This window comes from Ovis aries, chromosome 2 (assembly GCF_016772045.2).
Source record: "Ovis aries strain OAR_USU_Benz2616 breed Rambouillet chromosome 2, ARS-UI_Ramb_v3.0, whole genome shotgun sequence".
Classification (NCBI taxonomy): domain Eukaryota; kingdom Metazoa; phylum Chordata; class Mammalia; order Artiodactyla; family Bovidae; genus Ovis; species Ovis aries.
This window is the reverse complement of record NC_056055.1, coordinates 87,458,559-87,475,609: the sequence shown is the minus strand read 5'-3', so window position 1 is coordinate 87,475,609 and position 17,051 is coordinate 87,458,559. Positions and strand designations below refer to the sequence as shown.

General features: G+C 40.4%; 1 protein-coding gene across 4 annotated transcripts in view; it reads right to left on the bottom strand.

Annotated features, from left to right (window-relative positions):
* Positions 1-17,051, bottom strand: part of ADAMTSL1 (ADAMTS like 1) — a 1,118,714-nt gene that overhangs the window by 25,356 nt on the left and 1,076,307 nt on the right. For all 4 annotated transcript variants that reach the window (XM_042244881.1, XM_042244882.1, XM_004004390.5 and 1 more), the window contains one exon: positions 15,069-15,276. In XM_042244881.1, the coding sequence (XP_042100815.1) occupies positions 15,069-15,276 (208 nt within the window). The remainder of the gene's footprint in view (positions 1-15,068; positions 15,277-17,051) is intronic.

The window sequence follows — 17,051 nt, the reverse complement described above, 5'->3', positions numbered from 1 at the left end:
AGCTGTGGTACATATACACAATAGAGTATTACTCAGCTATTAAAAAGCATGCATTTGAACCAGTTCTACTGAGGTGGATGAAACTGGAGCCTATTATACTGAGTGAAGTAAGTCAGAAAGAAAAACACCAATACAGCATATTAACGCATATATATGGAATTTAGAAAGATGGTAATGATGACCCTATATGTAAGACAGCAAAAGAGACACAGACGTAAAGAACAGACTTTTGGACTCTGTGGGAGAAGTGGGATGATTTGAGAGAAGAGCATTGAAACATGTATATTACCATATGTGAAGCAGATCGTCAGTCCAGGTTCTATGCATGAGACAGGGTGCTCAGGGCTGGTGCACTGGGATGACCCTGAGGGATGGGATGGGGAGGGAGGTGAGAGGAGGGTTCAGGATAGGGAACACATGTATACCCATGGCTGATTGATGTCAATGTATGGCAAAAACCACTACAATATTGTAAAATAATTAGCCTCCAATTAAAACAAATAAATTAATTTTTTTAAAAAGCCATAGAAAAGATCAATGAAACCAACAGTTGCTTCTTTGAAATTATGAACAAAATTGACAAGCCTTTGCCAGACAAAGGATCATAGAGACTACTCTGAACAATTATACACCAATAAATTAGACAACCTAGAAGAAATGGATAAATTCCTAGAAATATACAACCTATCCAAACTGAATCATGATGAAATAGAAAATCTGAACAGACCAATAAAAGTTAGAAGATTGAGTCAGTAATCAAAAATCACCCTACAAGCAAATATCCAGGACCAGACAGCTTCACTTATGAATTCTTCGAAGCATTCAAAGAAGAATTAACATCAATCCGTCTCAAATTTCTCCAAAAAATACAAGAGGAGGGAACTTCTCTAAACTCATTTAATGAGGCCAGCATTGCCCTGAAACTAAAAACCAGACCCTCCTCAGCACTCCACGAACAGTATGAAGAGGTAAAGAGATATGACACTGAAAGATGAACTCCCCAGGTCGGTAGGTCTCCAGTACGCTACTGGAGAAGAGTGGAGAAATAGCTCCAGAAGGAACAAAGAGACTGAGCCGGAGTGGAAACAACGTACAGTTGTGGATGTATCTGGTGGTGAAAGTAAAGCCTGATGCAGTAAAGAACAATATGGCATAGGAACCTGGAATGTTAGGTCCATGAATCAAGGTAAATTGGAAGCGGTCAAACATGAGATGGCAAGAGTGAACATCAGCATTTTAGTAATCAGTGAACTAAAAATGGATGGGAATGGGTGAATTTAATTCAGATGACCACTATATCACTACGGTGGGCAAGAATCCCTTCGAAGAAAAGGAGTAGCCCTCATAGTCAACAGAAGAGTCTGAAATGCAGTACTTGCATACAATCTCTAAAACAACAGAATGATCTCGGTTTGTTTCCAAGGCAAACCAACATCACAGTAATCCAAGTCTATGTTCCAACCACTAATGACAAAGAAGCTGAATGGTTTTATGACGACCTACAAGATCTTCTAGAACTAACACCAAAAAAAAAAAAAAAAAAAAAGTTCTTTTCATCATAGGGGACTGGAATCCAAAAGTAGGAAGTCAAGAGATCCAGGAGTAACAGGCAGATTGGGCCTTGGTGTACAAAATGAAGCAAGGCAAAGACTAGTAGGTTTTGCCAAGAGAACGCACTGGTCATAGCAAACACCCTCTTTCCAGCAACACAAGAGATGACTCTACACATGGACATCACCAGATGGTCAATACCCAATCAGATTAATTATATTCTTTGCAGCTAAAAATGGAGAAGCTCTATACAGTGAGCAAATACAAGGCCAGGAGCTGACTGTGGCTCACATCATGACTCCTTATTGCCAAATTCAGACTTAATTGAATAAAGCAGGAAAAACCACTAGGCCGTCCAGGTATGACCTAAATCAAATCACTTACAATTATAAGGGGGTGACAAATAGATTCAAGGGATCAGATCTGATAGAGTGCCTGAAGAACTAAGGACAGAAGTTTGTAACGTTATACAGGAGGTGGTGGTCAAAACCATCCCCAAGAAAAAGAATTGCAAAAAGGCAAAATGGGTTGTCTGAGGAGGCCTTACAAATAGCTCAGAAAAGAAGAGAAGCAAAAGGCAAAGGAGAAAAGGAAATATATATCCATCTGAATGCAGAGTTCGAAGAATGGCAATGAGAGATAAGAAAGCCTTCCTCAGTGATCAATGCAAAGAAATAGAGGAAACAATAGAATGGGAAAGACTAGAGATCTCTTCAAGAAAATTAGAGATACCAAGGGAACATTTCATGCAAAGATGGGCACAATAAAGGACAGAAACGGTATGGACCTAACAGAATCAGATGATACTAAGAAGAGGTGGTAAGAATACAGAGAACAACTATCAAAAAAGATCTTAATGATCTGAATAACCTTGATGGTGTGATCACTCACCTAGAGCCAGACATCCTGGAGTGTGAAGTCAAGTTGGCCTTAGGAAGCATCACTGAACAAAGCTAGTGGAGGTGATGGAATTCCAGTTGAGCTATTTCAAATCCTAAAATATGATGGTGTGAAAGTGCTACACTCAATATGCCAGCACATTTAGAAAACTCAGTAGTGGCCACAGGACTGGAAAAGGCCAGTTTTCATTCCAATCCCAAAGAAGGGCAATGCCAAAGAATGTTCAAAGTACCCCACAATTGCTCTCATTTCACATGCTAGCCAGATTATGCTCAAAATTCTTCAAGCTAGGCTTCAACATGAACTGGAAACTTCCAGATGTTCAAGCTGGATTTAGAAAAGGTAGAGGAACCAGAGATCAAATTGTCAACATCCTTTGGATCATAGAAAATCATGAGAATTCCAGAAATTCCAGAAAAGTTCTGCTTCATTGACTACACTAAAGCCTTTGTGTGGATCACAACAAATTGTAGAAAATTCTTAAAGAGATGGACTACCTCTTAAAGAGATGGTCTGGAATGCCAGACCACCTGACCTGCCTCCTGTGAAACCTGTATGCAGGTCAAGAAGCAACAGTTAGAATCAGACATGGAACAATGGACTAGTTCAAAATTGGGAAAGGAGTATGTAAAGGCTGTATGTTGTCACCCTGCTTATTTAACTTATGTGCTGAGTATATTATGTGAAATGCCAGGCTGGATGAAGCACAAGCTGGAATCAAGATTGCCAGGAGAAATATCAATAACCTCAGATATGCAGATGACACCACTTATGGCAGAAAGTAAAGAGGAACTAAAGAGTTTCTTGATGAAAGTGAAAGAGGAGAGTGAAAAAGCTGACTTAAAACTTAACACTCAAAAAACAAAGATCATGGCATCCGGCTCCATCACTTTGTGGCAAACAGATGGGAAACAATGATATTCTTTATTTTCTTGGGCTCTAAAATCAATGTGGATGGTGACTGAAGACACAAAATTAAGATGCTTGCTCCTTGGAAGAAAAGCTGACAAACCTAGACAGCCTGTTAAATAGCAGAGACATTACTTTGCTGACAAAGGTCTGTCTACTCAAAACTATGGTTTTTCCATTAGTCATGTACAGATCTGAGAACTGGACCATAAGGAAGAGTGAGCACTGAAGAATTGATGTTTTTGAGCAGTGGTGTTGGAAAAGATTGCTGAGAGTCCCTTGGACTGTAAAGAGATCAAACCAGTCAATCCTAAAGAGAATCAACCCTCAATATTCATTGGAAGGACTGATGCTAAAGCTGAAACTCCAATACTTTGGCCACATGATGCAAAGAAGCAACTCATTGGAAAAGACCTTGGTGCTGGGAAAGATTGAAGGCAAGAGGAGAAGGGGATGACAGAGGACCAGATGGTTGGCTGGTATCACTGACTCAATGGACATGAATTTGAACAAACTCTGGGAGATAGTGAAGGACAGGGAAACATGGCGTGTTGCAGTTCATGGCGTTGCAAAGACTCAGACACAACTGAGTGACTGATCAATAGCAACAAAAAAACAGACAAGGATGACACAAAAAAGAAAATTATAGACCCATATTCTTGATGAACATGGAAGCAAAAATCCTCAAAAAACTATTAGCAAACCAAGTTCAACAGTATTACAGTAAAAGGATCAAGTGAGATTTAGTACAGAGATGCAATGATGGTTCAATATCCACAAAGCAATCAATGTAATACATTAAAAAGAAGGATACGTACCATGATCATCTTAATAGAAAAAGCATTTGGCAAAATTCAATATCTGTTTGTGATAAAAATTCTCAACAAAGTGTACGTAGATGGAAACTACCTTAACATAATAAAGGTCACAGATGACAACTAACATTATACTCTGAAAAAAGCCGAAAGCTTTTCCCCTAACATCAAGATCAAGACAAGGATGCTCACTCTTGCCATTCCTATTCAACCATTATATCAACCATTCCTATTTGCCATCATATTATAAGCCTTTGCAGGAATAATTAGGCAAGAAGAAAAAGGCATCCAGATTGCAAGGAAAGAAGTAAAACCGTCAGTTTTTGCAGATGACATACTATTTATAGAAAATCCTAAAGACTCCACCAAAAAAATTCATTAGAACTAATAAATTCATCAAATTTGCAGAATACAAAATCAACATACTTTGTATTTCTATAGATTAATAACAAACTATCAGAAAGGGAAATTAAGAAAACAGTTGCACCAAAAAGAATAAAATACCCCAAAATAAATTTAATGAAAGAGATGAAAGACCTATACACTGAAAATTGTAAGACATTGATGAAAGAATTGAAGATGACAAAAGTAAATTGAAAGAATCAATATTGTTAAAATGTCCACATTATTTAAAGAAATCTACAGATTCACTACCAACTCTATCAGAATTCCAATGGGACTTTTAACAGAAACAATAAATAATTCTAAAATGTGTATGAAATCACAAAAGACTCCAAATAGCCAAGGCACTCTTTAGAACTAAAAATCTGGAGGCATCACTGATTTTAAATTATATTACAAAATTACAGCAATCAACACAGAATAGTTTTCCATAAAAACAGATACACAGATCAGTAGAAAAGAATAGCCCAGAAGTAAACCCATGCATATATGGTCAATTAATTTACAACAAAGGAGCCAGGAATATACAGTGAGGAAAAGATAGTCTCTTCAATTAATGCTGGAAAAATGTGACAGTCACATGCAAAAGAATGAAACTGGACCACTACTTTATTCCATCCACAAAAATTAACTCAAAATGGATAAAAGACTTGACAGAAGGCCTGAAACCAGAAAACTCCTAGAAGAAAACATAGGTGGTAAGTTCCTTGTCATTGACTTTGGGATGATTATTTTTAAAACAAAGAAGTGGGACTACATTAAATCCAGACACTTCTGCACAGCAAAGAAGTCCTTCAATTAAATGAGAAGGCAACTTGCTGAATGGGAGAAAATATCTGCAAATTATATTTCTGATAAAGGTTTAATATCCAAAACATATAAGGAACTCATATAACTCAATAGAAAAAAAAGCAATTTAAAAAAGGGCAGAGGATCTTGATAGATGGTTCTTTTGAAGAAGACATACAAATGGCAAACAGGTACATGATAAAAAGAAAGATACTCAACATCACTAATCATCAGAGAAATGCATATCAAAGCCACAGTGAACTGTCACTTCATGGCTGTTAGGATGGCTATTATCAGAAGGACAAGAAGCAAGTGTTGGTGAGGATGTGGAGAAAAGGAAACCTTTGTGAACTGCTGGTGGCAGTGTAAATTGGTGCAGCCACTTTAAAAAACAGTATGGAGGGGTCTGAAAACATTAAAAATAGAATCAGCAATTCCACTTCTAGGTATTTATCTAAAGAAAATGAAAACACTAATTGGAAATGATATATGCACCTCCATGTTCATTACAGCATTATTTATAACAGCCAAGATATGGAGACACCCTAAGTGTCCATCAGAGGCTAAAGTGATAAAGAAGATGTGGTATGTATGCTGTGTGTGTATATATGCACATAAGTGGCAGATGTGCATATATACACATGCACACACATATATACACATACATAGAAGAATATTAATCAATAAAAAAGGATAAAGTGTTGCCATTTGTGGCAACACTTATGGACCTTAAGACATCATGCTAGGTAAGTAAAATATGTCAGACAGATAAAGACAAATACCATACAGTCTCACTTACATGTGGAATTGAAACAAAACCAAAGAGCAAAATAGATACAGAGAACAGATTGGTGGTTGCCATAGTTAAGGGGTGGGTGAAATAGTGAAGGGAATCAAAAGGTACAAGCTTCAAGTTATAAAACTAGTAAGTCATGGAGATTTTAATATACAGCATAATGACTATAGTTAATACGGTACTGCATATTCAAAAGTTGAATAGATCTTAAAAGTTTTCATCAGAAAAAAATGTTTTTGGTAACTGTATAGTGAAGGATATTAATTAGGCTTATTGTGGTGATCATTTTGAAATGTATACAAATATCAAATTATGTTGTATTCCTGAAACTGATATTTTATGAATTATACTTCCATTAAAAATTCAGCATTCAATGGAAGAATTAAGCTCCCTGACTTCAGACTATACTGCAAAGCTACAGCAATCAAAATAGAATGGTGCTGCATTAAAACAAAAATACAGATCAATGGAACAGGATAGAAAGCCTCCAAATAAATCCACACACCTACGGTCAACTAATCTATGACAAAGGATGCAAACTATATAATGGAGAAAAGACAGTCTCCTCAGTGAGTGGTGCTAGGAAAACTGGACAGCTACAAGAAAATTACTAGAGGAAAACATAGGCAGAACACTCTGACATAAATTGCAGCAATATCTTTTTGGATACACCTTTGAGAGTAATGGGGTTCCCTGGTGGCTCAGCTGGTAAAGAATTTGCTTACAATGTGAGAGACCTGGGTTCAATCCCTGGGTTATGAAGATCCCCTGGAGAAGGGAACAGATACCCACTCCAGTATTCTGGCCTGGAGAATTTCATGGACTGTACAGTCCATGGGGTTGCAAAGTCTGGCACGACTGAGCAACTTTCACTGTCTGTCACTGTCTAGAGTAATGGAAATAAAAATAAATGGGACCTAATTAAACTTAAAATCTTTTTGACAGCAAAGGAAACCATAAACAAAATAAAATAACAACCTACAGAATGGGGGAAAACATCTGCAAATGATGCAATTGACAGGGGGTTAATCTCCAAAATATACAAACAGCTCATACAGCTCAATATCAAAAAAACAAACCACCGAGTCGAAACACTGGACAGGAGATCTAAATAGATATTTCTCCAGTGAAGACATATAGAATGGCTAAAAGCACATGAAAGGATGAGCAACATCACTAATTATTAGAGAAATGGAAATCAAAACTACAATGAGGGGGCTTCCCTGGTGGCACAGTGGATAAGAATCTGCCTGCCAATGCAGGAGACACAAATTCAATCCCTGATCCAAGAAGCTCCCACATGCCACAGAGCAACAAGCCCGTGCACCACAACTGTTGAGCCTGTGCCCTACAGCCCGCAAGCCACAACTGCAGAGGCTTTGTGCCACAACTGCTGAAGCCTGCAACCCCTAGAGCCTGTGCTCCACAACAAGAGAAGCCACTGCAATGAGAAGCCTGTACACCACAACCAGAGAGTAGCCCCTGCTTGCTGCAACTAGAGAAAAGCCCACTCAGCAACGAAGACCCAGCACAGCCAAAAAATAACTACAATGAGGTGTCACATCACAGTGGTCAGCATGCTGCTAAGTCACTTCAGTCGTGTCCGACTCTGTGTGACCCCATAGACGGTAGCCCACCAGGCTCCCCCGTCCCTGGGATTCTCCAGGCAAGAACACTGGAGTGGGTTGCCATTTCCTTCTCCAATGCATGAAAGTGAAAAGTGAAAATGAAGTCACTTAGTCGTGTCTGACTCTTCGCAACCCCATGGACTGCAGCCCACCAGGCTCCTCCGTCCATGGGATTTCCCAGGCAGGAGTACTGGAGTGGGGTGCCATCACATCACAGTGGTCAGGATGGCCATCATCAAAAAGTCTACAAATAATAAATGCTGGAGAAGGAGAAAAATGACACCTCCTACCCTGTTGGTGGGAATGTGAATTGATGCAGCCACTATGGAGAACAGTATGGAGGTTCCTTGAAAAATTAAAAACAGAGCTTCCATATGATCCTGCAATCCCACTCTTGGGCATATATCTGCAGAAAACCATAGGTGGAAAAGACATGCATCTCAGTGTCCACTGAAGCACTATTTACAACAGCCAAGATCTGGAAGCCTAAATGTCTAAACCTAAATGTCTATTGACAGAGGAATGGAAAAGAAGATGTGGTGTATTTATATAGTAAATACTACTCAGCCCTAAGAAGAATGAAATAATGCCATTTGTAGCAATGTAGATGGACCTAAAGTGTATCATACTAAATGAAGTATGCCAGACAGAGAGTGTCACATATATGATATTGCTTATATGTGAAATAGAAAAAAAATGGTACAGGGGAACTTATATGCAAAATAGAAATAGATCCACAGACATAGAAAACAAACTTATGGTTACCAAAGGGGAAAGGAGTGAGAGGGAAGGATACATTAGATATTTGATATCAACATAAACTATATATAAAATAGATAACCAACAACCTACTGTGTAGCACAGGGAGCTATATTCAATATTTTGTAATAACCTATAAAGGAAAATAATCTGAAAAAATGTATACCTAAATCACTTTGCCGTACATCTGAAACTAACACAACATTGTAAATCAACTCTACATGCATTAAAAAAAATTCAGCATCCAAAACTCTACTCCGGACATGCTAGATGAGTATTTGCATTTTTTTCTTTTTTTTAAATTAATTTATGTTTTATTGAATAATAATTGCTTTATAGAATTTTGTTGTTTTCAGTCAAACCTCAATGAGCATTTGCATTTTTAATAAGACTCACAAGTGATTCACATTAAAGCTAGAGACATTTTGCCTAGAGGGGTTTAGAAGAAAGAAGCGGGTGAGAGTATCTGAGAGGAAGGAATGGGGCAAAGACCTATTTTTCTGTCTTTTAGGAAAAATAATCAGTGAGCATGATCAATGTGCACGTATATGCCCCTGAGTGACCTCTGTGATGCAGTGCAGAAACATCTCCCATGTGTAGCCAGATCTGTTCCCAATTGTAGTTTCACAAACTGCGAATAAGCCTTGTGGGCCTACAAGCAGAGCTGCCTTGGGTGCAATGAGAGCTATCAGAAGGGGCTTTTCCAGGTAAGAGAAAGATGATATCCCCCAGCTGTGGGAGCAAGCGGGAGCTCATGCCTCTTTGATTACGAACTACATGTATTAGGTCACTGAAAATAAGGGGGGGTTGGTAGAGGCTCCAGAAAGGAGCCTCTGGCTGAGTGTGTTGATTTGCTAGCATGGAGCATTATCCCTGAGCGCACCTGGGACACAAATAGCTTTTCAGTTGCAAAGAAATTCTGTGGCCACATTTCCTCCAAATAACATTTCATCTTCATTATACTTGGCCACAGTGTATTAATTTAATAGGAAGTTCCAAGTGACTGTTTTCCAAAGAACACACCTAAGGGTGGGGATGAAGGAAAACAAATGCACTGACGTGTAGATACCAGTTCCAATGAGTTCAAGTTGTTAACTGCCCCCAAACATTTGATCATGCTTGTTCATACAGTTACACAAAGAATTAAGAGCCATGTGGTTGCTCTGGGATGTCTTGCAGGCCAAGCGTAATGGTATGTTTCAGATACTGACCATTCAGAAACTATACCTGACCAATCAGAATGGTCATCCTACCAGTTAGCACTGGCCTTTGACAAACCACAACAGTTGTTCCTGCATAGCTGGTAGGTACCAGCTGATTATCTGTCTTTGCAGGCAGCTCTTAGAGGTCTCCAGTGCTTCCCTGGTGGCTCAGAGGTAAGGAATCCACCTGCCAATGCAGGAGACATGGGTTGAATCCCTAGGTTGGGAAGTCCTCCTGGTGAGTGAAATGGCAGTCCACTCCAGAATTCTTGCCTGGGAAATCCCATGAACAGAGGAGCCTGGCGGGCTACAATCCATGAGGTCACAAAAGAATCAGACATGACTGAGTGACCAAACAACAAGAGCAGTGTCTGCAGTAGGAGACATTCTGAACACAGACCTGATGAGAAACAGAGTGTATACAATTGTGTCATTTCCTTCAAGTGGCACACCAGACTTTTGCTGGAGGGGGTGGGGAGGCGGGGCTGCTAACAACATTCTAAAACATAGAAGGGGTCAGATGAGTAGGACAACTACACTTTGTCTAAACAGAGGCCCTATCTACCTGCACTGGGGAAAACCTAGGCTCTAATTACAAACGGGAGTTCCTGACTTGTCCTCAGTCTCACCTGGCCCAGAAATGATGACAGCGGTGAAGTCACTGTCAGCACCCCACCGCCCTGGGCTGCATCTCTCATGGCCTGGTGCGTGTCACTATTTGTGTTGGTCTTTCTTTTTAAGTTATAATTAAACATAAAATTTCCTCTCCAATGGAGAGTCAATGTGATTTCTCCCTCTATCCAGCTGAGCCCCCATTTCTGCTCTGCTGAGCTAACCTGGGACTTTTTTTGGTTAACCTCCAGCAAAGAATTAAGAAAGGAGTTGCTGGTACCAATGAGACTTCAACTCTTCCTGATTTGGAACAATGGACTGCACAGCAGAATCACTTCAGTGGCTTCTAAAATATGTCCATGCTTAAATCCCACTCCTGAACAACTGACTTAGAATTACTGGAGAAATTTCTTTAAGACCAATGTCCAGCAAAGACACCACCAAAAAAGAAAATTACAGGCCAATATCTGATGAATATAGATGCAAAAATTCTCAACAAAATATTAGCAAACCGAATCCAACAACACATAAAAAATATCATGCACCGTGACCAAGTGGGATTCATCCCAAGTTCACAAGGATAGTTTAGCGTACACAAACCAATCAATGTGATACACAACATAAGCGAAAGACAAAAGACATGTGGATCGTCTCAATAGGTGCAGAAAAGGCATCTGGCAAAATTCAACATCCATTCATGATAAATCTCACCAAAGGGAGTACAGAGGGAACATACCTCAAGAGAATACAAGCTATTTGTGACAAATCTACAGCCAATATAACAGTGGTAAAAAGTCGAAAGACTTCCCACTAAAATCTGGGACAAGGATGCCCACTCTCACCTCTTCTATTCAACATAGTACTGGAAGTCCTAACCACAGCTGTCAGACAAGAAAGAGAAATAAAAAGTATCCAGATTAGAAGAGAAGAAGTAAAATTGTCTTTATATGCACATGATATGATACTGTATACAGAAAAGTATCTATACAAATTATCTACAAAAGACTCTACACAAAAGCTATTAGAACTGATAAATTCAGCAAGGTAGCAGGATACAAGATTAACATACAGAAAATGTTGCATTTCTTTATACCAACAACAAAATATCAGAAAGGGAATGTAAAACAGTACCTTTTAAAATCACAACCTCCAAATAAAGTATTTAGGAATAAACTTTACCAAGGATGTGAAAGACTTATACTCTGAGACCTATAAAACATTAATAAAGTAAACTGAAGATGATTCAAAGAAATGGAAAGATAACCCATGCTCTTGGATTGGAAGAATTAATATTGTTAAAATGGTATATTACCCAAAGCAATCTACAGATTTAGTGAGATCTGTAACAAATAACTCATAGTATTTTTCACAGAACTAGGACAGATAATCCTAAAATTTATATGGGACTGTCAGAATCGCCAAAGCAATCCTGAAGAAAAAGTACAAAGCAGGAGGCATAACCCTTCCAGACTTCAGACAATACTACAAAGCTACAGTAATCAAAACAGCATGGTATTGGAATAAAAGTAGATATATAGATCAATGGAATAGATTACAGAGCCCAGAAATAAACCCACACACCTATGGGCAATTAATCTTCAACAAAGAATCCAAGAATATATAATGAGAAAAAGATAGTCTCTTCAGCAAGTGGTATGGGGAAAGTTGGACAGCTACATGTAAATCAGTGAAGTTAGAACACACCCCCCTCATCATACAAAAAATAAATTCAAAATGGCTTGTGAAGTCACTCAGTTGTGTCTGACTCTGTGACCCCCATGGACTGTAGCCTACCAGGCTCCTCTGTCCATGGGATTTTTCCAGGCAAGAGTACTGGAGTTGGGTGCCATTTCCTTCTCCAGGGATCTTCCTGACCCAGGGGTCGAGCCCAGGTCTCCTGCATTGCATGCAGATGCTTTACTGTCTGAGCTACCAGTTCAGTTCAGTGGCTCAGTCATGTCCAACTCTTTGCAACCCCAGAGACTACAGCACGCCAGGCTTCCCTGTCCATCACCAACTCCCAGAGCTTACTCAAACTCATGTCCATCACATCAGTGATACCATCCAACTATCTCATCCTCTGTTGTCCCCTTCTCCCCCTGCCTTCAATCTTTCCCAGCATCAGGGTCTTTTCCAATGAGTCAGTTCTTCACATCAGGTGGCCAAAGTATTGGAGTTTCTGCTTTAGCATCAGTCCTTCCAATGAATATTCAGGACTGAATTCCTTTAGGATTGACTGGTTGGATCTCCTTGCAGTTCAAGTGACTCTCCACCAAGAGTCTTCTCCAACACCACAGTTCAAAAGCATCAATTCTCTGGCACTCAGCTTTCTTTATAGTCCAACTCTCACATCCATACATGACTACTGGAAAAACCATAGCTTTGACTAGATGGACCTTTGTTGGCAAAGTATTGTCTCTGCTTTTACACTGTCTAGGTTGGTCATAGCTTTTCTTCCAAGGAGCAAGCATGGCTGAGCCACCAGGGAAGCCCTGAAGACTTATAAGACATGAAACCATAAAACTCCTAGAAGAGAATGCAGGCAAAACATTCTCTGATATAAATTGTACAAATGTTTTCTTACTCTCAAGGCATTAGAAATAGAAACAAAAATAAACAAATGGGACCTAATCAAACTTACAAGCTTTTACACAGCAAAAGAAATGATAAACAAAATGAAAAGATACCTACAGAATGGGAGAAAATATTTGCAAATAATACAACTGATAGGGATTAATCTCCAAAATATACAAACAGCTCATACAACAACAAAAAACAAATAACCAATCCAAAGATTGGCAGAAGACCTAAATAGACATTTCTCTAAAGAAATACAGATTGCCAATGAAAATACATGAAAAGATGCTCAATATCACTAAATATAAGAGAAATGCAAATCAAAACTACAATGAGGTACCACCTCACACTAGTCAGAATGGTCACCATGAAAAAGTCTATAAGTAAGAAATGCTGGAGAGGGTGTGGAGAAAGGGGAACCGTCCTTGCAGTCACTATGGAAGGCAGTATAGAGGTTCTTCAGAAAACTAAAAATAGGATTACTATATGATCTAGAAATCCCATTCCTAGGTACATATCTGGAGAAAACCATAATTCAGAAAGATACAGTCACCCCAATGTTCAGTGCAACACTGTTTACAATAACCAGGACATGGAAGCAACCTAAGTGTCCATCAGCAGATGAATGGATAAAGAAGATGTCGCACATACATACAATGGAATAGTACTCAGCTATAAAAAAGAATGAAATAATGCCATTTGCAGTGACACGGATGGATCTAGAGATTTTCATACTGAGTGAAGTCAGTCAGACAGAAAAAGACATATTATATTGCTTATTTGTGGAATTTTAAAGAATGGTACAGATAAACTTGTCTGTAGACCAGAAATGGAGTCACAGATGTGGAGAACAAACTTGTGGTAACCAAGGGGAAAAGGGGGAGAAGGAGAGATTGCGAGATTGGGATTGACGTATACACACTACTATATATAAAACATCGATAGATAACTAATAAGAACGCACTGCATAGCAGAGGGAGCTCCACGCAAAATCATGTAATGACCTCTCAGGGAAAAGACTAAGAAAGAAAGGATGTATGTATATGTGCAGCTGATTCGCTTTCCTGTATAGCAGACAGTGGCACAACACTGTAAATCTAATATACTCCAGTAAAAGGTAGTTAAAAAGACCCGCAAAGTACATGCACCCCTATGTTTACAGCAGCACTCTTCAGAATAGCCACACATGGAGATAACCTAAATACCCACTATAGATGAACGGGCAGAGAAGGTGTGGTATGTAGATGCAATAGAATACTACTCAGCCACAAAAAGAACAAAATAATGCCATTTGCAGCAATATGAATGCAGCTAGAGGTTATCATACCAAGTGAAGTAAGTCAAGAAGAGAAAGACAAATATCATATGATATCACTTATATGTGGAATCTAAAAAATGATACAAGTGAACTTAGTTACAAAACAGAGACTCATAAGACCTGAAAAATAAACTTATGGTTACCAAAGGGGAATTTTTGAGCATTACTTTACTAGTGTGCAAGGAGATCCAGCCAGTCCATTCTAAAGGAGATCAGTCCTGGGTGTTCTTTAGAAGGAATGATGCTAACAAGCTGAAACTCCAGTACTTTGGCCACCTCATGCGAAGAGCTGACTCATTGGAAAAGACTCTGATGCTGGGAGGGATTGGGGGCAGGAGGAGAAGGGGACGACAGAGGATGAGATGGCTGGATGGCATCACCGACTCGATGGACGTGAGTTTGAGTGAACTCCGGGAGTTGGTGATGGACAGGGAGGCCTGGCGTGCTTCAATTCATGGGGTCGCAAAGAGTCGGACACGACTGAGTGACTGAACTGAACCAAAGGGGAAAGAGGGGATTGGGATATAGTTGGAATTAAAAGATACAGAGGATGGTGGAGGCTGATGGGCTGCCGTCTATGGGGTCGCACAGAGTCAGACACGACTGAAGCGACTTAGCAGCAGCAGTAGCAGCAGCAGTGTATATATAGTAGATAAGCAAGGACCTACTGTATAGCACAGGGTAATCTACTCAATATTTTGCAATAACTCATAATAGAAAAGAGTCTGAAAAAGAATATATAGGCACAACTGAATCACTTTGCTACACACTAGAAACTCCGCAAATCAACTAAAAACAAAGCTGTCTTACCTGGCTCCAGCTGGAGAAGGCCCACTCCACACACAACTGCTGGTTACAGGCCTGGGTGTCGACTGGCCGCTTGGCAAGCTGCGTGCACACATCACTGGGCACAGGAGTGGAGATCCCTGAGGCTTTCAGCTTCTGGCAGGTCACCCGGCGGGTCTGGACGCCTCCCCCACAGCTCCGGGTACAGGCAGACCAGGAGGTCACCATCCACCTGGGAAGAGGAAGAAGGATTAGTGCAAAGGGTCAAGCCTTGAGCAGAGGAACAATGCCAAATACTCTCAGGAAAGGAGCCCCACAGCATCCTCCTGTTCTTACCACACAGCAGCTAATTGCGGGGCCGTGTCTCTTTTCACAGAATATACCTGGGGCGGTAGGCTAAAAATGCCACCCCCACCCCTCCCAGATATCTACATGAAATCATCCCTGGAACCTGTGAATGTTACCTTATTTGGACAAAGAGTGTTTCCAGATATAGTTAAAGATCTTGAGATGAGCTTGTCCTGCATTATCTGGTTAGGCATTACATACCATCACGTGTTCTTGTAAGAGGAAGGCAGAGGGAGATCTGACATGGCAGAGGAGGGGACAGTGTGACCACAAAGGCAGAGGTTGGAGTGCTGTGGCCACAAGCCAAGGGATGCCTGGAGCCACCAGAAGCTACAAGGACTCAGGAACTGATTCTCTCCTGGAGTCTTTGGAGGGAGCGTGCAGCCCTGTCGACATCTTGATTTTGGACCTCTGGCCTCCATAATTAGAAGAGAATAAAAATCTATCATTTTAAGCAACCGTGTTTGTGGTAATTTGCTATGGCAGCTACAGGAAATAAATACCCTTTGGAAACTGATTAAAAAGGCACACTGTGAAAGATCAGTTGCTTTATCTTAATATTGGCCCCCAAAGCTGTGAGCTTGCAGATAAAACCCTCAGCAGAGGCAGTCCTTTAACCGGTTATACCAGTTCTGATTCTTCCTAAAGTCATTCAAGTGTGGGGCAGAGAAGGGCCTGTTTCCCAGGGAAGATCAGATCCAAACCTGGGTCGCCTCCTGACCCCAGAGGCAGTCTGGGTCTCAGTTGAGCCAAGTTTTGTCTGCTAGTATTCACTGTTTTTCCTACCTCGCCTTAACCCACGTCTCATTTGATTTGTTTAATCCCCCAGGAGCCTACGAAGTTCCTTCCAGCCTTCTGGAGCAATTTCCCACCTCCATGAGTCACAGTCCATAGGTCTTATACCTCTCAGAGGGTGGTTTATGTGGTGACAGTAGTTGTTCTCAGGATGTTAGGTTCCAGCTGCAATTTGGATCCTCAGAAGTGAGACTGACCAGGACTGTGACAAATAGCTTTCCTCATAAAGCCAAGCTATAAGTTGGGAAACACTCTGAAGTCCTTGGACTGTATACAGATATGGAGGGGTTCTTTTTGGATATTACCCTGTGCTAATTCTCAAAGAGGAGGGGGAAGGAGGTGTAGTTTGTGGAAAAGATTTGGTTCTTTCCAGCCATTTCATTCAACCTAGAAAAAACATTTTTTGACTTTGTTGCTTTGTGGAAGGGGGTGGGGGAATGATCTAAATGAAGTGGCTGACACAGCTACCTGGGTCAAAGTGTGACTTCACAGTGCGATTCAAAAAGACAACTGGGGCCACACCTGTTTGTGTGCAGAGGAGGGGGCTGACATGCCCAGGAAGCTTGGTGGGAAAACCAGTCAAAGATGAGCCTGTGGCCACTTTCTAGTTCAATGGTGCCACATTTGGCTTTCAGGAGAGGTAAGTAGTTGGAACAGGGAGCAAATTTCTCCTGAACCTGGATCTGTGACTTATTTAGTTTGGTGGAACTTCCCTGCTCTGTTCGCCTCGGAGAGAGATGACTGCGAGCAGATTTCTAACCCACAGGAGCAGAGCCACTTAGGAAGCAGGCAGAAGGTGTTTTAAAGCCCCTGAGGGTGCTGAAACCCAAGCAGACCCGACCATTATTTCATCTGCAGAAGTAA